Source organism: Piliocolobus tephrosceles, chromosome 13 (genome assembly GCF_002776525.5).
Source record: "Piliocolobus tephrosceles isolate RC106 chromosome 13, ASM277652v3, whole genome shotgun sequence".
Lineage (NCBI taxonomy): Eukaryota > Metazoa > Chordata > Mammalia > Primates > Cercopithecidae > Piliocolobus > Piliocolobus tephrosceles.
The window spans coordinates 10,146,330-10,167,635 of NC_045446.1; the positions used below are offsets into that span (position 1 = coordinate 10,146,330).

At 59.0% G+C, this 21,306-nt stretch overlaps 2 protein-coding genes across 2 annotated transcripts in view; one reads left to right on the forward strand and one right to left on the reverse strand.

Moving 5' to 3' along the window:
• The window catches only part of MACROD1 (mono-ADP ribosylhydrolase 1), a 175,459-nt gene extending 163,363 nt beyond the window's left edge, over window positions 1-12,096 (forward strand). The window contains exons 5-10 of the mRNA XM_023186595.2: window positions 10,219-10,335; window positions 10,797-10,918; window positions 11,000-11,030; window positions 11,158-11,231; window positions 11,529-11,610; window positions 11,877-12,096. Coding sequence (XP_023042363.1) covers window positions 10,219-10,335; window positions 10,797-10,918; window positions 11,000-11,030; window positions 11,158-11,231; window positions 11,529-11,610; window positions 11,877-11,908 — 458 coding nt within the window. The 3' untranslated portion in view covers window positions 11,909-12,096. The remainder of the gene's footprint in view (window positions 1-10,218; window positions 10,336-10,796; window positions 10,919-10,999; window positions 11,031-11,157; window positions 11,232-11,528; window positions 11,611-11,876) is intronic.
• A 48-nt stretch (window positions 12,097-12,144) lies between these two features.
• OTUB1 (OTU deubiquitinase, ubiquitin aldehyde binding 1) overlaps window positions 12,145-21,306 on the reverse strand; it is a 25,373-nt gene continuing 16,211 nt past the window's right edge. Inside the window, exons 6-9 of the mRNA XM_023186593.1 lie at window positions 13,911-14,029; window positions 13,629-13,713; window positions 13,325-13,519; window positions 12,145-13,220 (exon numbers count right to left, since the gene is read on the reverse strand). Coding sequence (XP_023042361.1) covers window positions 13,023-13,220; window positions 13,325-13,519; window positions 13,629-13,713; window positions 13,911-14,029 — 597 coding nt within the window. The 3' untranslated portion in view covers window positions 12,145-13,022. The remainder of the gene's footprint in view (window positions 13,221-13,324; window positions 13,520-13,628; window positions 13,714-13,910; window positions 14,030-21,306) is intronic.

Here is a 21,306-nt window from a genome sequence, read left to right on the forward strand (position 1 = left end):
CCCAGCAACATGCCAGCCAACACCCCAGCCAACACCCCAACCAACATGCCAGCCAACACCCCAACTAACACCCCAACCAACACTCCAAGCAACACCCCAGCCAACACCCCAACCAACATGCCAGCCAACACCCCAACCAACATGCCAGCCAATACCCCAACCAATACACCAGCCAACGCCCTGACCAATGCCCCAGCCAACACTCCAACTAACATCCTAACTAACACCCCAGCCAACACTCCAACCAATATCCCAGCCAATACCCCAAACAACATACCAGCCAACACCCCAAACAATACCCCAACAAACATGCCAGCCAACACCCTAACCAACATGCCAGCCAACACCCCAACCAACATGCCAGCCAACACCCTGTGCAACACCCCAGCCAACACCCCAACAAACACACCAGCCAACACCCCAGCCAGTGCCCTGGGCAACACCCTAACCAACATGCCAACCAACACCCCAGCCAACACCCCAACCAACAGCCCAGCCAATACCCCAGCCAACACCCCAACCAACACCCCAGACAACACTCCAACCAATATCCCAACCAACACCCTGGGTAACACCTCAGTCAACACCCCAGCTAACACCCCAACCAACACCCCAGCCAACCCCCCAAGCCCATACCTCAGCCAACACCCTGGTGTAGGTGGTGGCGTGGAGTTCCTGCCAGGAGGGGCAGGCACAACTGGGGCTCAGAAGATGGGACTGGGCCTGGCCTGCAGGGCTTTGGGGTCCAAGCCCACTGTTTTTACAGCAAATGTGCAGTGATTCATAGCAAGAGAGGGCTGCAGCCTCAGGGGAGCAGAGACGGGAGTCTCCCGGGCACCCCCAGTGCAGTGAAAGCCCCAGGGGCTGCTGGGGCTAAAGGGACTTAACCTGGAGGGCACAGGAATACTGTGCCTGCCTCACTCTGGGCCTGAACCCCCACCCACCAGGCCCTGGGGCCGAACTAGATGGTGCTGGCAATGCAGTGAGTCCCGGGGAAGTCCCCCTTCTCCCCTACTGCCCATTCCTCCCTGGGGCTGTCTCTGAGTTGAGGGGGCTCTGCCAAATGCTGGGACTCAGCCTTCAGGGAGACTCAGTTTGGTAGGAGGCTTCCCAGCAGAGGGAGCATTTGACTTGGGTCCCGAAGGCTAAATAGGAGTTCTGCAGGTAGAGCAGGATGGAAGGCCCCCAGGGAGAGGGCCTGTGTCAGCTTCAGGGAGGCCTGATGGGCTTGGGGCAGCCACCAGCCTTCCCGACAGACCCTTTGGCCTGGTGACTGCCAGGCCCCCTCCTCTCTCCCACCTCCCTCCTGGGAAGCTTTTACTGGCTCAATAAAAACATTTTTTAAAACACTCTCCTATTGTATGGTAAGAAGGGAGGCAGGTCCTAAATCAGGATGGGAATCGACAGGGCCCTGACGCGTGTCTCTCCTGTTTATTAGGACTGAAATGTTTACTCGGCGATAAGGAGCCCGCTTTCTCGGGGAGATTTGTGCGCTCTTTTTCAATTACCCCTCGTCTTTCTCTGCCACTTTTGCACTAAAGGGATAATAAATGTATCGGAGCGTTTCAATTATTCATCTAAATCATGACTGCGCCTGCCACGGCCAAGCTTTAGTGACAGATTAATTCAGGGCGGCCTTCCTCTGGCTGCGTGGCCGCCATCTCTACTCCAGCCTGGCCAGCGCCCCAAAGGGTCAGCTCCTGGGGTGGGTGAGAGGGAGTCAGGCAGATCCCCGGCAGGCGGTCAGGACAGGATGGAACCCCATCCCCACCCTCCCCACATTCTGTCTGGGGCCTTCCTGAGGTCAGCAACCCCACCCAGACTGCAGGAGTGGGCCTGCCTGTGTGGGTGCAGCTGCCCCTGCCCCATGCCGTCAGCCCTGAGCACCCCTGCACCCTGTGCCCGCAGGGCAAGCCCGTGTGTGTGTGTCCCCTACACCGGGGCCCAGCTCCTTCCCGCCCAAGAGAAGCTAGGGTGGCTGGGCTTCCCTGGCTGTCTTCCCGTGGCACTGGGCATTTGCACACGCTGCTCCCGGGTCCGAGTGCTCCTCCGCCCTCCTGTCGCAACCCTCCCACCTAGTTTGGCCTTCCCATGTCAGGGCAGCCCCTCCGACACCCCCTCCACTGCTCTGTTTAGTGAAGGTCTGCCTTGTGGCCAACACTCCCTGTCCCGTGCCCGCACCCCAACCCTGGGCGCCTGTGTGTGCGTGGAGCACACCTCTCACCTCACCCCAGGCCCCACCGCACACTCCCTCACCGGCTCAGAAGGCGCCACCCAGGGGCCGTCCCTCCTCACACACATGCTGGGACCTTGGGGGCCAGCCGAGCACTCTCCCCTGCAACCCTGATTCTCTCCATCAGGTCTTTCTCTTGCCACTTCCCTCTCTCCCTCGTTTTCTCCATTTCTCCCTCCACACTTTGCCTCTCTCTGGCTCCCTCTCCCTTCTCCTGTCGTTCTTCCTCTTTGGCTCTGACTGGCTCGTAGACAGTTCGTAGACGGGGAGGCCCGGGAGGATTCGCCCAGGCCTCTTAAGTATTCAGCGCTCGACTCCTGCCCGGCTCGCAAGCGCTCCGCGCCCTGCTCCGGCGCTATCTCCTATCGCCCGGCCGCTGCTAATCCGTGATTGGTTCCCGCCGCCGCTAGGAAAAGGCTCAGCTCCCGGCCGCTCCGATTAGCCGTGGCCTTGCTCCACGAGCAGATAACGTGACCTCCGTGACCTGTGGCCAGCCTCAGCCCTCTGGAGGCGGGACTGTGTGCGGCCCTCCCCTCCCCAGCAGGGCTGAGCTCAGAAGAAGCAGGCAGCCCAAGGGGCTTGGCAGTCCCCCCACCTGTCCCTGTGCCGGTCTCATGGGTGTTGTGTGTACAGGGTGGGCGTGCCAGGACCCTCTGGCATGGGGCTGTCTGGCAAAGGGCAGGGATAGGGCTGTGCTTCAGCATAGAAGGGAAGGGCGTGCCAGAAAGAGGGAACAGAAGAGGGCCCAGAGGCCGAACTAGAACACATCCCTCCACTGCTGGAAACTTCCCACTGCGCTGCAACCAATTCCCGATTGCTCGATTCCTCGCACCGCCCAGGAGGTCCTGTAGAGGCAGCGCCCCCTCCCAGCCTCACCTGCTGGCCTGTTCCTGCCACATGGCTCTGCCCTTCCTGAGTTCTCCGACCTGACTCTCATCCGGGACTCACTCCCCATCTCCTTCCAAAGCCGGTTCTTTCTCATTACTCAGGGCTCTGCTCAAATGCCACATCCTGGGAGGGGCCACCTCATCCTTTAAACAGCCTGCTCCTCCCTCCTCCCTCTGGTCCAGCTCCATTTTCCCCTTCTCCTTTTTCACCACTGCCACAACTTAGAGCTGCGTGTCCTGTCCCTAGAACTGCAGCCACAGGACTGCTGGCCCTTGCATAGGGCTGGCACGTGGCACGCCGCCCCCCAGCCCTCGTCCACATTTTTTGAATGGTGCAGAGTTTGGAGCCGGTAGGAGGGGCACGGGAGGTAGCAAATTCATCTGAGGGGGAGGCTGCAGGGGGCCCCAGAGTCCTTGAAAGCTTTGTTGGAGTTGAGGACTTTTTTCCATGTATCCTTGGGAGCCATGGGAGGTTTTATGACAGGTGGCGCATGCCCTTCCCCAAGGAAAGGCTCCCAGGCCTTCCTGCCACCCCTGCCTGACCCCAGTTGATGATGATGGTGCCAACAACAGCCAGGCGTTCTCAGTACTCATGACATGGCTACCAGCGCCCTTTGAACCCCTCCCTGCAGAATCTCACACACCCTCACCCAGCCCTCTGGGAGACATCATCAGCGTCTCCATTTTGCAGATGAAGAAACTGAGGCACTAAATCCCTGGAGCTGAACCTCACTTCCCACCCCACCCCGCAGCTGGCCCCCTGTGTAAGAGGGATGCTGGGACTTGGGCCCCTGTCCCATGGCCACAGCTTTGACCAGGCAGGGCTATGGAGCTCCTGCTCTGCCCCCAGCAGGCACGATGCCACCAAGCCCCTGCATGCAGCTGCCACAGGGATTTTTAATAACGGGAGTGATTTTTGCATGATGAATGAGGCACTGCCGTTGTGTACATAATGAAGCCCTAATGTTTTCAAATCCCCATGTAAGGAGCTGATCTCACCCCATAATGAATTTCAGATCACATCACAGAGCTGTTGTCCATCCATCTTCTCCCTGGGGCACCCACCCGCCTTGGCACCGAGAGGGTGGGGCCTGGTGAGGATGGGCTCTGCACCCCACTGGGCTGAGCCCAAGCCTAGCACAGAGCCGGGGCTGGCTAGGGTTTGTTGATTAAATGGGTGACCAGGAGGGTGTGGGCAGAGGCAACGATGGTTCAGCAATGGGATATCACTCAGGGTCTTGACCTGAGAGTTGAATAGAAGCCAGAGGTAGAGAACGAGGAGCGGGCTGGGAGAGAAGAGAGTGCAGGACCCTTGGGTGGATCACTTATCCAGGCTTTGTGGCTAAACCTTCCCTCTGCAGTGTTTGAAGCCTGGGGCAGCAGGTCAGATGTCTGCCCTTGATGCAGTTGGTACCCTCTCAGAGACTCAGTTTCCCCATTTCCCGGGGAGCCTGGCTCCTTTCTGCCTTAGCATCTGGTATTTCTGTAGCCCTCCTCCGGAAAGGGAAACCAGCACGGGCTGCACCAAGACTCGGCTGCCAGTGCCCTCCAAGTTGTGCCTAGCTGTCCAGGCGGGAGTAGTCCCTGGAGCCCAGACCCCTGGTCCTTCCTGGGCTGGAAGGGAAGCCCACCCCTCCCCCAACCCCCAATTCACACCTCTGCCTCCCCAAGGCCCTCTGTCCCCAGCCCCTCCTGCCTGCCTTCTCAGGGGCGTCTCTACCCTGGCAGTGCAGCCTGTCCCTGGGGTACAAGGCCCCCAAGAGCATGACGGGGCAAAGGAATCCCCTGCCTGTGAAGTCCGTGGCTGAGCCTCAGCCTCCCATCTGTAAAAAGGGGATCCGCCCACACAGCCCCTGAAAGCTCATTTCAGAGGCTTGAGGTTGAGCTAGAGAGGTACGAGACTCGGCACCTGAGAGGCAGGGCCAGACGCTGTAGTCACAGGGCAGGCCGGGGACCCAGCCAGCCCGGGCCCCACTCACCCTCACAACCAGGCCCCGCTTCCTGCTCACCTCCCTACCCTTGGGGCCCACAGGCGTCTAGGAAGGTGGGGAGCAGGGGTGAGAGCTGCCCAGGCAAGGCCTTACACTTTGCTGTGTGGCTCTGGGAAAGTGGCTTTGCCTCTCTGAGCCCATCACTACTTCGTAAGATGAGGGTTAATAATGTGGGTCTTGGTCAGGCGCGGTGGCTCACGCCTATAATCCCAGCACTTTGGGAGGCCGTGGTGGGCGGATCATGAGGTCAGGAGTTCGAGACCATCCTGACCAACATGGCAAAACCCCATCTCTACTAAAAATACAAAAATTAGCCATGCATCGTGGCACGCGCCTGTAATCCCAGCTACTCAGGAGGCTGAGGCAGGAGAATTGCTTGAACCCAGGAGGCAGAGGTTGCAGTGAGCCAAGATCATGCCATTGCACTCTAGCCTGGGCAATGAGCAAAAACCTATCTCAAAAAATAAATAAATAAATAAATAAATAAATAAAATACTGTAGATCTTAGTTTCTGCCCCTCCTCTCACTGTTGGGCCTTGGACAAGTTGCTTAACCCCCCTGGCCCTCAGTCTCCCATTCCCCTTGACACCTCCCAGCATATCTCAGTGCTCCCCACCACTCTTTTTTCTTTTTTTTGAGATGAGGTCTCACTGTATTGTCCAGGCTGGTCTCAAACTCCTGAGCTCAAGCGACCCTCCCACCCCAGCCTCCCAAAGTGCTGAGATTACAGGCATGAGCCCCCTCTCCCAGCCCCCACCACTCTCTTGAGGCCAGAGCTCTGAGACTCAGAGAGCTTAAGTGACTTGCCCCAAATCACCAGCAATCTCGTGGCCAGGAATTCTGGGAAGAGAAATCCTAAAGAGGGCACACCATAGGCCAGCCCCGCGGGATAGTAAGGGGAATGGGGGAGCATAGCGAGACCAGGGGCAGGTCCAGGCCTGCGGGTTGGGGTGCCCCTGCCCTCAGCAGGGGCACAGCTGCCCTCCTGGTCCCCCGGGCCACAGGCCTCCTCATGTTCCTGTAAATAATTAATTAGCCCCTGCCTGCTTGTTTGTTTAGCATGAGGAATGCTCTCCCACTGAGACGCATTTATTGCTGAATAAATTTAAATATCTAATCTTCCCTTCATGAATATTACAGCACCCTAAATAGCGGCCAACTCATCCTAAGCGCTTTGGTGGATGGCCCCACTGGAGCCCGCCTGCCTTCCGCCTCTGCTGGCTCTGAGGACAGCCTGGCTCCAGCCCTGGCCTGCCCACCCCTGGTGCCCTCCACTGCCCCAGGAATGCCCAGGGCCACGGGCAGTCACTCGGCCCAGCCCTCCTTCCTTCCTCAACATCCTTCCATGGGAGGCGCACAGAGGCCGGGCTGAATGCAGGCCACGGAGGCTGGCAGGCAGGGCTTTACCACAGCAAAGCAGGGAGATGCCTAAGATGGGGCGGAGGGCCAAGGGCTGCTCAGAGGCCAGGGCTTGGGGCAGAGAGAGGTTCCCCCGGACTCAGGTGAGGGCAGATGGGGCCTCAGCGGCATTTGAGGAGTGGCCTGAGGAACGAGAGCTCACGAAGGAGAGGACGTACTGATGTGGGGAGACACTGCCTCCCCAAGAGCGTGGACCGGGGGCCATTTGAACCAGTCAGCCAGAGTGGTTCAGGGCAAGGCCCTTTCATGGTCCCAGAGGAAGCAGAGCCACCGAGGTTGGGAGCCCAACCTTCTAGCTGTGTGGGCAAGTTTCCCTCTCTGTGCCTCGGTTTCTTCTTATATAAACAGGAAAAATAAGACAGCGGCTGCAAATCACCATGCAGGTGCTTACCCAACGAGAGGGCTGACAGAGGCCATGGTGGGTGAGTAATACTTACGAGGCTGAGGCAGGGCAACATAGCAAGAGCCTGTCTCAAAAAAAAAAAAAAAAACAGACCCGCATGTGTAATCCCGGCATTTTGGGAGGCCAAGACGGGTGGATCACTTGAGGTCAGGAGTTCGAGACCAGCCTGGGCAACATGGTGAAACCCCCGTCTCTACCGAAAATACAAAAAATTAGCTGGGCATAGTGGTGCATGCCTGTAATCCCAGCTACTCAGGAGCTGAGGCATAAGAATCACTTGAACCCGGGAGGCAGAGGTTGCAGTGAGCCAAGATTGTGCCACTGCACTTCAACCTGGATGACCTAGTGAGACAGAGGGCTGATGTGAAGGAGCCAGATCAGGGGAGCTTAGACGCAAAGGAGGAAAGAGGGAAGAAGGGGCTGCAGGGAGGAGGCAGAGGCGTGTTAGGGGCCGTCTTCTGGCCACAGGTGGAGGAATGCTTCATCTTTGACCTGGTGGAGAAACATCTCAGGGGGGCCCCGCCACCCAAGTGGGCTCTGTCTCCCCAGGAAAGACCCCAGGTTTTCTGCTGACTTGGGGTGAGGGTTGAGCTGGAGCCTGGAGGTTGGTTTCGGTGGCTGAGGGCCCTGGAGAGGAGACTGAGGGTTGGTCAGCTCCTGTGAACTGGGAATACCCCACCTCCCACCAGGTAGCCCCTGGGACCAGGGCTGCCGGTCTTTTCCAGCTGCCTTGGGGTGGGGTGCGGTGGGAAGAGGGAAGGAAGGGCATCTCCCCTGAATGGGACACTGGGAAGCTTGGGTCTCTGGGACCTAGCTTAGCCCCAGGTAAGAACCAGGACCGGGCCTGGAGGGCAGAGCTAAGGGGGCTCTGGGGGTGTGTGTGGGAGGGGTCCTTTGGGCCTATGGCTAAGGACAACAGGGTGCGGGGGTTCCCCTCTGCACTCACAGGGGAGAGAGCAAGAAGTCTGGTGTGTGGACAGGGAGGGACACGCAGGCAAGAGGGGCCCGGCTGCACTCTAGCTTGTTGGGGTGAGGGTGGGGCAGCAGTGGGCTGACAGTGACCTGTCTCTCATCTCTGTTTTAGGGGAGCCCCTCCCCTAAAGCCCCTGGGGCCCCTGCAGAGCCATCACCTGGCCCAGGCCCTGTTCTGGAACTGCTGGCAGTGAGGAGGGGGCATCCGGCCTGAGCCCTCTGCTGGCATTGATTCCAGCTCCCTCCACCTCCCTCATGCCCCCAGGTCAGCCCCAAAGGCCTGGCGGCAGGCCCGTCCACTTCCGCAGGAAACATTAAATCCCTGAAACACTGAGCTCCACTTCCGCACGGCCCCCACAGCTGGCCGAGGTCGCCTGCAGGGGGGTTAGCCCCCAGAGACCGTGAGCACCCGGGTGCCAGGTGGCTGAGGCCTTCAGGGCACGGTCCGGGAGGCTCCTAGGAGAGGCGGCTCAGACAGGTCCCTGGGCTCACCCCCACACACTGTGAACACCCTGTGTGCGCCCGCCTCCCATCACACCGATGTACACATACCCGAACATGCCCACAGTCATACCGTTGGTAATAACAGGATACACTCACATCACCTCCATTCTTGCCAAATACTGCCTTAAGCACATGACAAAGTTAGTTAACTCAGTCCTTCCAACAGCCCAATGAGCTCTGAGGTGGGTGCTGTTATCCCATTTTCCAGATGAAGCAACTGAGACTCAGAGAGGTTAAATGATATGTGAGGGGGTCATACATCTGTGGCTGCAGAGCCGGGATTTGAACTCAGGCTGCCCAGCTCCACAGCCCAGCCACAGCACCCCATTCGGAACACTCACTGACCAGCACTGGGAGCTCCAGCCTGGAGGCCTGCTCTGGGCCCTGCCTTCTTGCTCCATCTCAGCCTCCCACTGGGCTACAGTTGCCTTCCTCCCTGCAGAGGAGAGGAGCAGGTGAGAGGGATCCAGGCCTGAGCCATTCTCAGAGTTCGCCTAACCTCTCTGCCCACCCATCCCTGGGACGCTCTGGGAAATTGCCTGGTGCCAGCTCTGAGTAAAGTTGCAGAATGAGGTTTAATTGTGCCCCTAGGGCACAAGAGAAAACAGCAAAAGAAAGGGGCGTGAGCCAGCTGGCATCCCTGGAGCTGTGCTGAGACTGAGGTGATGAAGGAGAAGGGGGCCTTAGTTTGTCCATCTGTAAAATGGGGAATGATGGTCCTCTCTTGATGCCTGCCTGTGAGCACCAGGCAGCTGGTGCCTGAGGAGCTCCTGGTGGGGGCGATCAGAGCTGCCAAAGATGGGCCGTGTCCTCCCGGCCAGCGCGGCGTTTTCCTCTGTGGGAGGGTCGCTGTCCCCGTATTCCAGATGAGACAGTGGATGCCAGAGAGGGGAAGGGGCAGGATCTTACAGCCGATGAGGGGTGAGCCCCGGCTGGACCCAGGCCTGCCTGAGGCCGCGCCTCTCCTGCGGGTGCCCTGGCGAGGTTGGGCTGCTGGAGCGGTTCCTCCACGTCTCCCGCTGCGCCCGGGTTGTTTATCTGAGCCCTGGTCCCCAGAGTCGCTCACGAGGTCCTGGAACCGCCCTCGGATAAACAAGCCCAGGCGGGGCCGCAATTAAGCCGGATGCGCTAACGAGGCGGCTCATTAACCAGCAGGGGTTTGTGCGCCAGGAGACCCGGGCCCGGGCGTCGGGCTCACCTGCCCGCGCGGCTGGAAGACCCAGGCTCCAGCACCAGATCTGATCACCTTGTAACAAGGTGGCCTCTGTTTCCTCATCAGCAAAATGGGTCCTAGGGTTTGCCGCCGCCCAGTGGTGGGGCGCCGCCTGGGGAGGTGGGCCTTGGGATCGCACCGACGCTGAGGCCCGGGCGGAGGCAGCGACTGGTCGCAGGCCCTACGGTACGCCCGGGACAAGGCTAGGGAGGGGCGTCGGGGAGTAAGGTGAAGCTTCCCCGTCACCTCGGGTCGGGCGGCGGTTCCTGCCCCGGCGGCCCCCGCCTCCCGGAGCCGCCCTGCCTGGGCCCTGGCTGCGCGGCCTGGAAGGGACAGGGTGGGCCGGGTGCGCCCCCTGCCGGCCTCCTTGTGCCACTTCCCGCCAGGCCCAGGGCCGTCCCGCTGTGCGCCTTGGTTTCCCCAGATGCGAAACCCTTCGGGCGGGGGTGGAGGCAGCGGCCGGAGGCCACGGGGTTGGGGCGCGGCGCCGCGTGGGTCGTCGCACCAACGAGGGGCTTCTCGGGACTAGGGGTGCGCCTCCCGGGGCCGCAGCCTTCTTTGCCAGGCCAGCTCAGTCCCGCCTGCCCTCCCCGCAGTGGACGGCTGCATTCACCGGGCCGCCGGCCCCCTGCTTACCGACGAGTGCCGGACCCTGCAGAGCTGTGAGACTGGCAAGGCCAAGATCACCGGCGGCTATCGGCTCCCGGCCAAGTGTGAGTCCCCGACGCGCCCCCAGCTGCAGGGCGCAGACAGGGCGCCTGTGTGTCACTGGGACATCAGGGGTGCGGCCCCCACAGGAGTGCTGGGGACCTCCTCAGGGGGCCCTTCTTAACCTTAAGGGCCAAGACCCGGCCCCCACTCCGCACCCCCCAGGAAGCAGATGGGGGAGACCGTGCGTGGAGGTTGGGGAGGGAGCTGGGGGGCAACGCCTTCGTGCCCACACGAGCGCTCGGGTCTCAGCCGTACCCATACAGATACGGGGAGGGGGCGCTGTGCGCGTGCGGATTCAGGCTCGAGGGGGACCACAGGGGTGGGGGCCTTCGCGGAGGAGGCTCAGCGCTTGGGGGGAAAGGTGTTTCCTGCCCCCTTCTGCCCAGGCCGGCAGGGGAAAGCGAGGGAGCTGAGGGTCGCGTAGACCCCCCCCCCCCCCGGCCGACCCCCCCCCCCCCCCTAGACGTCCTCCCCCCGGGGGGGCCCCTCCCCCCCGGGGAGCCCCGCGCCAGCCAGGCTGCCGCGCTCCGCAGCTGCTACCTGAGCAGCCTGGACCTGCTGCTGGAGCACCGGCTCCGCTCGGCGGTGAGGGGCGGCCCGCGGGGGAGGGCGGGAGGCGGGGCGCAGTGACCATGTTCCAACCCCCTCTTACCCCTCCCCGCCCAGGCGTTCCCCTGCATCTCCACCGGCGTGTTTGGTGAGTCTGGAAGAAGTGCTAGGGCCAGGAGTGGGAGGGGCCGGGGCGAACGGGGAGTGGGCGGGGCCTGGTGCAGACAGGGGGCGGGGCCAGAGCCCGAGACTCACTCCCGCCATGCCCGCCTCAGGCTACCCCTGTGAGGCTGCGGCCGAGGTCGTGCTGGCAACGCTGCGAGAGTGGCTGGAGCAGCACAAGGACAAGGTGAGTCCTGGGCCCGGGCGAGGGTGGGGTCCGCATCCCGGCCAGAGTGACCAGCCCCCGTCATCGCCCAGGGAGTCAGGGTGCAGAGCGCAGGGCCAGGCCCGCCCTTTCCTTCCCTGTTTCTCCTTCTCGAGGGCGCCTGGCGGTGGCGAGATGGGGGTGATGATGGCACACAGCCCTGAGCCTCTGTGAAGGGCGTGGGGCCAGGCAGGTGAAAGCCTGCACCGGGGCGGGCAGTCACAGGATCCTGGGTCCAGGCGTGGCGGCCCGGCCCCGGCTGAGCAGCCCCTGGCGCAGGTGGACCGGCTGATCATCTGCGTGTTCCTCGAGAAGGACGAGGATATCTACCGGAGCCGGCTCCCCCACTACTTCCCCGTGGGTACGTGCCCCGCGCCGCCCCACGGCCGCCCCTGCCCCGGTCCCCCCTGGGGGCGGGCTCTCACTGTCCTCTGCCTTCCAGCCTGAGGCTCCCGCAGCCCACCCTGACCGGGACTGGTAAGCAGGGCCTCGCCCCGTGCGGCGGCCCCGGCCCTAGACTAACCCGCTCACTAACCCCCGCTCACCCCCAAGCAGGGCGGGAAACCACGGGGCAGCCTGGGAGGTCGGGGACGCCCACCGACACCTCTGACTCTGCTCTGCCCTCAGACCCGCCTTCGGGACCCCGCTCCCAGCTCTGAGAGGTCGCCAAAGCCTGCAGCCTGGCCTGGGCCCGGCCAGCCCTTGCCCTCCGCGCCCCGCCCCTGAGGAGCCTAATAAAGGTCACGCTGTGGCAGCTCCTACTGTCCGAGCTCTGACTGGGGGGAAGGAGGCAGTCCAGGTGCTGGATGGAGCCCCTGGCCAGACGCTTTCGCTGAAAGGGGCTGGCAGGAGCTCTCGGTGAGCCAGGCGGGCGGAGGCACAGGCGGACGGCAGAGGCGGCAGCAGCAGTTCACATTTATTGAGGGCCTGCCCCCAAGGAGCTCACAGCCTGGGGGCTGAGACCCCGAATGTGCAGGGGGCGGGGAAGAAAAGAGGCGAAGGCAAAAAAGGCAGGCAATGCAGAGACACCATGGCCCAAGCAGAGGGGGTGCAAGGCAGGCACAGGCAGGGGGCCTGGGGGCAGATGGGGGGGTGGAGAACCGACAGCCCTGCCTAGACCTGAGGACTGTGGACCCCACACGTTTGAAGGCTGCCCTCCACCAGGCTGGCACTGCCGGGGCACCCTGTGGGAGGCCCAGCTCCTCCACCTGCCCTGAGCCAGGTCCAGCCTCACAAAGGCCCCTCCACCCAGGACTCCCGACCATGCAGACCCCTGGTAGAGGGCAGGAAGCTGGGGTCTGGGACCCAGCCGGGACGTGGCGATGAGGCCTGTGAGGGAGCAGATGAAGTGTGGGTGGCCCTGGGACCCTGGGCAAGTCCCCAAGGAACTTCCAGGATCCCATATAAGCCCCTGAGCCAGCTAAGTGAAGGGGGGCCTTACGGAAGGAAGCAGAACCCAAGGAAGCAGGAGGAGCCTCCAAGAGGCCTGGCCCCTCAAACCTGCTCCTGTTGGGGAAGCTCAGGCGTGGATGGGTGAAAAGCAGGGGGACCCACCTGGGGGGAGGGGGCAGCAGACAGAGCAGCCAGGCGGGCAGCAGAGCAGGGACACGCACACACGGCTCACCACCAGCACCCCCTTTAATAAAACATGGGGGGGTCGTGTGACAGGAAGAAGGGGGTGAAATAGGACCATTTACAACCACAGAAAAACCTCTGTACATGTTTAGCGCCTGGCAGAGGGGGCAGCAGGGCAGCAGCGGGCCGGGGCCAGCCCTATTTGTAGAGGATATCGTAGTGTCCAGGCCGGTAGAGAAGGTAGACCTTGGGCTCGGAGCCCTCAGGGAAGATGTGCGGGTTGGTGGTGCCGCCCTCGCCGCGGTCCATGTACTCCACCTGGATGGACACACTGAGGGCCTGGGCCAGCGCGATGATGTGGATGTGGTCGCTCTCCTTGCACATGGGCTCCACCTCCTGTGGCACAGGTGCGGATCAGGCCCCGGTCTCCGCACCCCGCCCCAGGCCCTGTGGACCCACTGCACTCCCCAGGCCAAGAGAAAAGGGGAGGGGGATGGCACCTGCTGGCAGAACTCCTTGACAGTCCGCCCACCCTCGATGAAGTGCTCGAAGAACTTGCTCTCGCGCTGCAGGTAGCCCGAGGTGAGCAGCCGCAGGTAGACCACGAGGTAGTCGGAGGTGCTCTGGTCATTGAAGGAGGCCAGCAGGTCGGCGACAGAGGTCTGCTTCTCTACCTGCTCAATCAGGTCCATGAACTGCAGCCACGGAGGGAGAAAGGGCAAGATGAGGGGGGAGGAGATGGGTGGTCCTCACCAGGGGAACCCCTCCACCCTGGCCCAGCCCAAGACAGGTGCCAGGGCTCACCGTGTTGTGGAAATCCTCAATTGTGAATTCAGTGAAGCCCTGGGACACCAGGTCCTCCTTGCTCTTGGCAGACACAGCCTTGAACCTGGGCGTGGGAGGGAAAGGCAGGCCCAGCATGGGCTCCTCGACCAGCCCAGACGCCAGGGCCCAGACAGCACCGCCCCGCCTCGCAAGGCCAGAGTCCAGCCCATCGCCTGCCCTCAGGTGGAGCTGCACCTCCTACTCGCCCAGGGAGGAGGGAGACACCCACCTGCCTCAGTGCCCAGTGCCCACCCTTCTCACCGCTGCAACTCCTTGCTGTCATCCAGCAGCGCCTCCAAGTGGGAGAATCCGAAAGCCCGATAGAAACAGTTGCCGTCAGGCCTGGTCTTGCGGATGTACGAGTACTTTTTGTGGAGGTCCTGCAGAGACAGCCCCACCCTGACAGGTTAACATCAGGCCAGAACTGGGGCTGGCCCAGGAAATGTCCCCCAGCAAAGGTCACACTACAAAAGATGGCGACAGCTCCCAGCAGCCACCTGCCACCCCAGCCCCTGAAACAGGCTGCTGAACATGGTAATGGGAGCAGCCCACTGCCCAGAGTCCTCCCAAAAAGCGGCAGGAAGCTGGGCACTTAAGGACAAACTAGCTGCATGGGTCACTAAAGTGCTGAGGGGCCTGTACAACAACGGGTGAGTGAATCTGTCCTTGACCAATGCGTCTTCTCCAGTCTTTCAGCCCAAGAGAACTTGAGCACAAGCAAGTCAGGGCCAGGGTGGAGTGCTGGGCTCCACGCCTCAGCCAGGCAGCTGGGGCCCTCTGCACAGCCCAGCTCAGCCCCGCTCCCGCCACGCTGAGAAGAGTTCCCCCACCTCCAGGCCTTGCCCACAGCCCTCCTGGGGCTAGAAACAGCCTCCCTCCTCTACTTGTTTTTTTTGAGACGGAGTTTTGCTCTTGTTGCCCAGGCTGGAGTGCAGTGGCGCGATCTCAGCTCACTGCAACCTCCACCTCCCAGGTTCAAACGATTCTCCTGCCTCAGCCTTCCAAGGAGCTGGGATTACAGGTGCCCACCCACCATGCACACTTCACCTGGCAAGCACACTTCACTCCCCTGGCCTGGGGACCCTACCCATCTTGCTCCCACCCCCAGCTGATGACCTTGTCTTTTTTCCTCAGCCCCCACCAGCACATCTGCCCTTGGCCTCCTCCCACAATCCTCAGAGGATCTGTTCCAGCTGCCACCTAAGCTGCCTCTCCACTCCACACTAGCCCACCCCCACCCTCAGGTTTAAGCACATCATTCCAAGCTGGGTGCCATGGCTCACGCCTGTAATCCCAACACTTTGGGAGGCCAAGGTGGGAGGACTGCTTAAGCCCAGGAGTTTGAGACCAGCCTGGGCAACACGGTGAGACCCCCGTCTGTCTCTATAAAAAAAAAAAAAAAAAAGTGGCTAGGCATGGTGGCTCACACCTGTAATCCCAGCACTTTGGGAGACCAAGGTGGGTGGATCACCTGAGGTCGGGAGTTCGAGACCAGCCTGACCAACATGGCGAAACTCCATCTCTACTAAAAATACAAAATTAGCTGGGCATGGTGGTGCATGCCTGCAATCCCAGCTACTCGGGAGACTGAAGCAGAAGAATCACTTGAAACCAGGAAGCAGAGGTTGCAGTGAGCAGAGATTGTGCCATCGCACTCCAGCCTGCGCGACAGAGCAAAACTCCATCTTGAAAAAATAAGTTAGCTGCACATGGTGGTGCATCCTGTGGCCCCAGCTACTCGAGAGGCTGAGGTCGGAGGACTGTGTGGGCCCAGGAGGTCGAAGCTGCAGTGAGCTGTAATGGCGCCACTGCACTGTAGCCTGGGTGACAGAGTGAGACCCTATCTCAAAAAAAAAGAAACATCAACCTGGCCAGGCGCGGTGGCTCAAGCCTGCAATCCCAGCACTTTGGGAGGCCGAGACGGGCGGATCACGAGGGCAGGAGTTCGAGACCATCCTGGCTAACACGGTGAAACCCCGTCTCTACTAAAAAATACAAAAAGCTAGCTGGGCGAAGTGGCGGGCGCCTGTAGTCCCAGCTACTCGGGAGGCTGAGGCAGGAGAATGGCGTAAACCTGGGAGGCGGAGCTTGCAGTGAGCTGAGATCTGGCCACTGCACTCCAGCCCGGGCGACAGAGCAAGACTCCGTCTCAAAAAAAAAAAAAAAAAAAAAGAAATATCAACCCAGTAAGTCCCTCAATCATCAACTTTTCCCTCCCTACTGGTTTAGACCCAACAGCATATACACATTCGGCTACTTCTTTAAAAGGAAGGGAATCTTGGACCTTACGTTTCTGTCTGGCTACCCTTCAATTTCTCTACTTTCTTTACAGGAAAACTCCTAATGAAGCTGTCCTTGCTGCCTCCACCTCTTTTCTCCCTCGGGAGGCTTTTGCTTTAGCCAAGGTCAGCTGAACGCCCTCAATAAGAGGGGCAAACCCACCCCCACCCCCACTGGCCCCTTAGCAGAACTGAGGCCACTGGCCGTGGCCCTGCCTAGATGTCTCCTTCCCTGGGCTGGCGCCCCCACCCTGTCCTTGTCGTCCTCCTGCCTCCAAGGCCACTCCTCATCTCTCTAAGTTCTGAGGATGAGGGATGCCACCAAACCATACAGCACTCTTCAAGACATGGTGTGTCACCTGCAAGAAAACAGTCACTGAGGCTGGGGTGGTGGCTCACGCCTATAATCCCAGCACTTTGGGTGGCCGAGGCAGGCAGATATCAAGGTCAAGAGATCGAGACCATCCTGGCCAACATGGTGAAACCCCGTCTCTACTCAAAATACAAAAATTAGCTGGGCATGGTGGCACATGCCTGTAGTCCTAGCTACCTGGGAGGCTGAGGCAGGAGAATCACTTGCAGGTGTCGCCTGGCGACAGAGCGAAACTCCGTTCCAAAAAAGAAAAAAGGAAAACAGTCACTGCACACTTAGCCACTGTGCCTGCCACGTGACCAAAGGTGTGAGGGCTGTCTCCGGTGTGCCTGCCCTGCCCTGCTCAGGCCTGAGACAGCTTCCACTTTTCTTTTTTTCTGGGCTGGAGTGCAGTGGCAAGATCACGGCTCACTGCAGCATCAACTTACCAGGCTCAAGCGATTCTCCCACCTCAGATTTCAGCGTAGCTGGAACTACAGGTGTGCACCACCGCACCCATTTAATTGTCGTATTTTTTGTAGAGACAGGATTTCGCCATATTGCCCAGGCTGGTCTCGAACTCCTGGGCTCAAGTAATCTGCCTGCCGCAGCCTCCCAAAGTGCTGCACCCGGCCAGCTTCCTCTTTTAAACTACACTCACTCTCATGGCCAGGTACAGTGGTTTACACCTGTAATCCCAGTTTTGGGAGGCCAAAGTGGGAGGATCAAGTTGAAGGCCGGCCTGGGCAACACAACAAGACCTCGTCTCTACAAAAACTTAAATTATACTTGCTCTCCTAACGACGTCAGTCTCAAGCAATTTTTTTTTTTTTTTTTTTGAGACAGTTTCGCTCTGTTGTCCAGGAGTGCAGTAGCGTGATCTCGGTTCACTGCAACCTCCGCCTCTGGGTTCAAGCAATTCTCCTGCCTCAGCCTCCAGAGTAGCTGGGATTACAGGCATGCGCCACTATACCCGGCTAATTTTTTTGTATTTTTAGTAGAGACGGGGTTTCACCATGTTGGCCAGGCTGGTTTTCAACTTCTGACCTCACTCCCTAGCCAAGGTCTTCTCAAGGATTTAAATAGCCCCAAGTGTGAATCTCAACTCGCAACTCCAATTGCGATCCTCATATTTACCAGCCTCAGCACACCTCCTCTGAACTGTCCAACAGGTATTTCCACTGAGTGCAGCTGAGACCAACATCTGAACAACTGCTCCTCCCCAAGGCTGCCCCACCTCAGTCACCCACAGCACCCAAAGCCTTGTAGTCACTGCGGACTCCACCACCATATCCATCCCTTCAATGTCTGGTATCCAGCTGCTTCTCACTCCTCACCTCCACCACCCGCTGCCCGCCTCCAGAAGATCTTACTGCACAAGTCTCCTGGCAGTGTCCCTGCCTCCACCTCACCTCTGGAGTCTATTCTCACCCCAGCATGAGAATGGCCAGGGTCGGCTTAGCGTGATGGCTCAGGCCTGTAATCCCAGCACTTTGGGAGGCCAAAGTGGGTGGATCATTTGAGGTCAGGAGTTCAAGACCAGCCTAGCCAATATGGTGAAACCCCGCCTCTACTAAAAATACAAAAATTAGCCGGGCATGGTGGTGGGCATCTGTAATCCCAACTACTCAGGAGGCTGAGGCAGGAGAATCGCTTGAACCCGGGAGGTGGAGATTGCATTGAGCCGAGATGGTGCCATTGCACTCCAGCCTGGGTGACAGGGCAACACTCTGTCTCAAAAAAAAAAAAGTGACCAGAGTCACCTACTAGATGCACCCCATCTCCCTCAGAGTCCTTTCTCCCGCCACAACACCCACCCCCGCCCCGCCCTGCTCAGTTCCCCAGCCCCAACCCCTCGTTCTGCACCAGCCACACTGGCCTCCATGCTGGCCTCAAACCATCCAGGTGCCCTCTTGCCTCAGGCCTAGGCAGGCACTGCTCTCAGACACCTGGGACTTGCTCCCGGGCCTTTTTCTGTTCATTACTCAAATACCACCTCATCAGCAAGGCCTTCACCAAGCCCTGTTTAAAATGGCAAATGCTCCCACTCCCAATCCCTTTTTTTTTTTTTTTTTTTTTTTTGGAGTTTTGCTCTGTTCACTTTAGACTGGAGTGCAGTGGTAAAATCTCAGCTCATTGCAACCTCTACCTCCCAGGTTCAAGGGATTCTCCTGCCTCAGCCTAAGCAGCTGGGATTACAGGAATGCACCACCACACCTGGCTAATTTCGTAATTTTAGTAGAGACAAGGTTTCACCATGTTGGTCAGGCTGGTCTTGAACTCCTGACCTCAGGTGATCCACCTGCCTCAGCCTCCCAGAGTGCTGGGATTACAGGCGTGAGCCATGGTGCCCAGCCCCACTCCCCATTTCCTTTTTATTTTTCTCCACAGCACTCACCGCCTTCTGATACCCCACATATCCTAGAGCCCTCTTTGGCTTATCATGTCTTTCCACCCTGAACTGTAAGCTTTGTGAGGACAGGACTTTTTCGGTTTAGTCATCGCTCTATCTTCAGTACCTAAAACAGCACGTGGACCACAGTCCGTGCTCAATAAATGTTAAATGAGTAGCACACCAGGACCACAAAGAGCCCAAATCATCGCTGCTACTGTAACAGCCACCATGGCCATTCTGAGCCGACACTCTGTGCCAGGCCCTTGGCACAGGGCGAATAAACGTCATCCTAATTGATCCTCACAAGAGCCCATTTATAGAGAGGGGAGCTCTCTGTAACCAGGCCTGCTTGGGCTCTGCTGCCACAGCTGTCTCTGCCCAGGGAGAAAAGGTGGGCTCAGGCACAGCACAGAATGCAGGTGCTGGGGGACAGAGAGGGGCCTCTTAGACAGCATGCTCTGGACATCCAAATGTTTGATGACTCGGTGGGAAGAACCTGGGGCCCAGCCTGTCCACTTTACCAGGGTGGTCTAGTACAACCGGCCGGCCTTGGCATGGGTGTCCCGCTGGAGGACGGTGACATAAGAGGAATGAATGAATGAAGCTCAACCCCTGTATGGGGAGAGGAGGGGATTTGCAACCCGCTGCTTACAACCCGTGGTAACATCTCCAACCCTCACACTTGCCCAGTGAGGAAGACAATGTCCCCGCCCAGAGAGAAGAGAAGGGGATCCAAGAGCTTCAGGGTGTTGCCCGAGATCACACAGCTCAAAGTGGTGAGGCCAGGACTGGAACCCAGGCCCATCGGGCTCCAAAGCCAGTGCCTTCATCTCTCCACAGGCACCCTGAGAAAATCCAGCTCCCTAAGGAGGGGGTCTCAGTAGATCACAGAGCACAGACCTCACACAGCTGGATCTGGCCTGCAAGTGTGTTTGGCCCACACATTTAAAATTTGAATTAGCTGCCAACTATTAGATGTCAGGAGCTGTGGTTACCTCTGGCTTCTCTAGGAAAAACAGATCTGGAGACAATGGCATTACAGGTATGGACACTCCCATTTCCCCCAGGGGCCCCTGTTCTCTATTATTGTCTGGCTGACACTGAGCTGTGCTGCCCTCCTTGTTCACCACCTGACTTCCTGGCCACCTTCAATCACCTGGGTTACCCACCTGGCCACGGAGGCCTCCCCTACAGGTAGAGGATTCTAAGCATCTGTGATCTTTCACGGGAAGAGAAACACTCACTAAACACCTACACTGAGCCTACCAGACACTGTTTCCACACACCCATTGTCACATTTCTTTCTTATTTTTTTTTAAAGAGACAAGTCTCACTGTCACCCAGGCTGGAGTGCAGTGATACAATCGTGGCTCAACTTCTTGGGCTCAAGTGATCCTCCACCCTCAGCCTCTTGAGCACTACAGGCATGTGCTACCACGCCCAGTAATTTTTTGATTTGGAGAGACAAGATCTCACTATGTTGCCTGGGCTGGTCTTGAACTCCTGGGTTCAAGCCATCTCTGGCCTCAGCCTCCCAAAGTGCTAGGATTCCAGGCTCAAGCCACCATGCCTGGCCCCATTTCACATGTCAGCCTCCCAGCTCACAGACCTGGAAAGTGGGTGGTGAAGTTTGCCTCCGTTTGAATGATGCAGCAGGGCCCTTGTAGGAAATCTGTGGCCCCTTGACCCCACTGCTGCCTGCCTCTCCACAAAGATCCAGGAGGCAGGCTATGGGAAACAGCCTTAGGGCAACCATTCTGCCCCACTAAGCACCAGCCTGTTCAGCCCCCGTATAGGCACCGAGATCATCAGCTCCTGCCCAGCCTACACCTCCCTCAATCTCACAATCACCCTACGGGAAGATGCTTTTTTTTTTCTTTTTTTTTTTTTTTTGAGATGGAGTCTTACTCTGTCGCTCAGGCTGAAGTACAGTATGGGATCTCTGCTCACTGCAACCTCCACCTCCCAGGTGCAAGCAATTCTCCTGCCTCAGTCTTCCCAATAGCTGGAACTATAGGTGCTCACCACCACTCCCAGCTAATTTTTGTATTTTTAGTACAGATGGGGTTTCGCCATGTTGACCAGGATGGTCTCAAACTCCTGACCTCAGGTGATCTGCCCACCTCAACCTCCCAAAGTGCTGGGATTACAGGCATGAGCCACCGTGCCTGGCCAGAAGATGCTTTTATTGTCCCTGTTTTATAGATGAGAACACCCATTTTAGAGACACTAAAGGACTTGCCAAGGATACAGCTGTTGAGTAGCAGAGTCTAGATTTGAATCAATGTCTTTTTTTGTTGTTATTTTGAGACAGTCTTCTTCTGTTGCCCAGGCTGGAGTGCAGTGCTGCAATCTTGGCTCACTGCAACCTCCGCCTCCCAGGTTCAAGCAATTCTCTGCCTCAGCCCCGCGAGTAGCTGGGATTACAGGTGCCCCCTGCCACGCCCGGCTAATTTTTGTATTTTTAGTAGAGATGGGGTTTCACCCTGTTGGCCAGGCTGGTCTCAAACTCCTGACCTCAGGGGATCCGCCCACCTTGGCCTCCCAAAGCGCTGGGATTACAGGCGTGAGCCACCGTGCCCGGCCCCCCTTTTTTTTTTCCTGAGATGAAGTTTTGCTCTTGTCATCCAG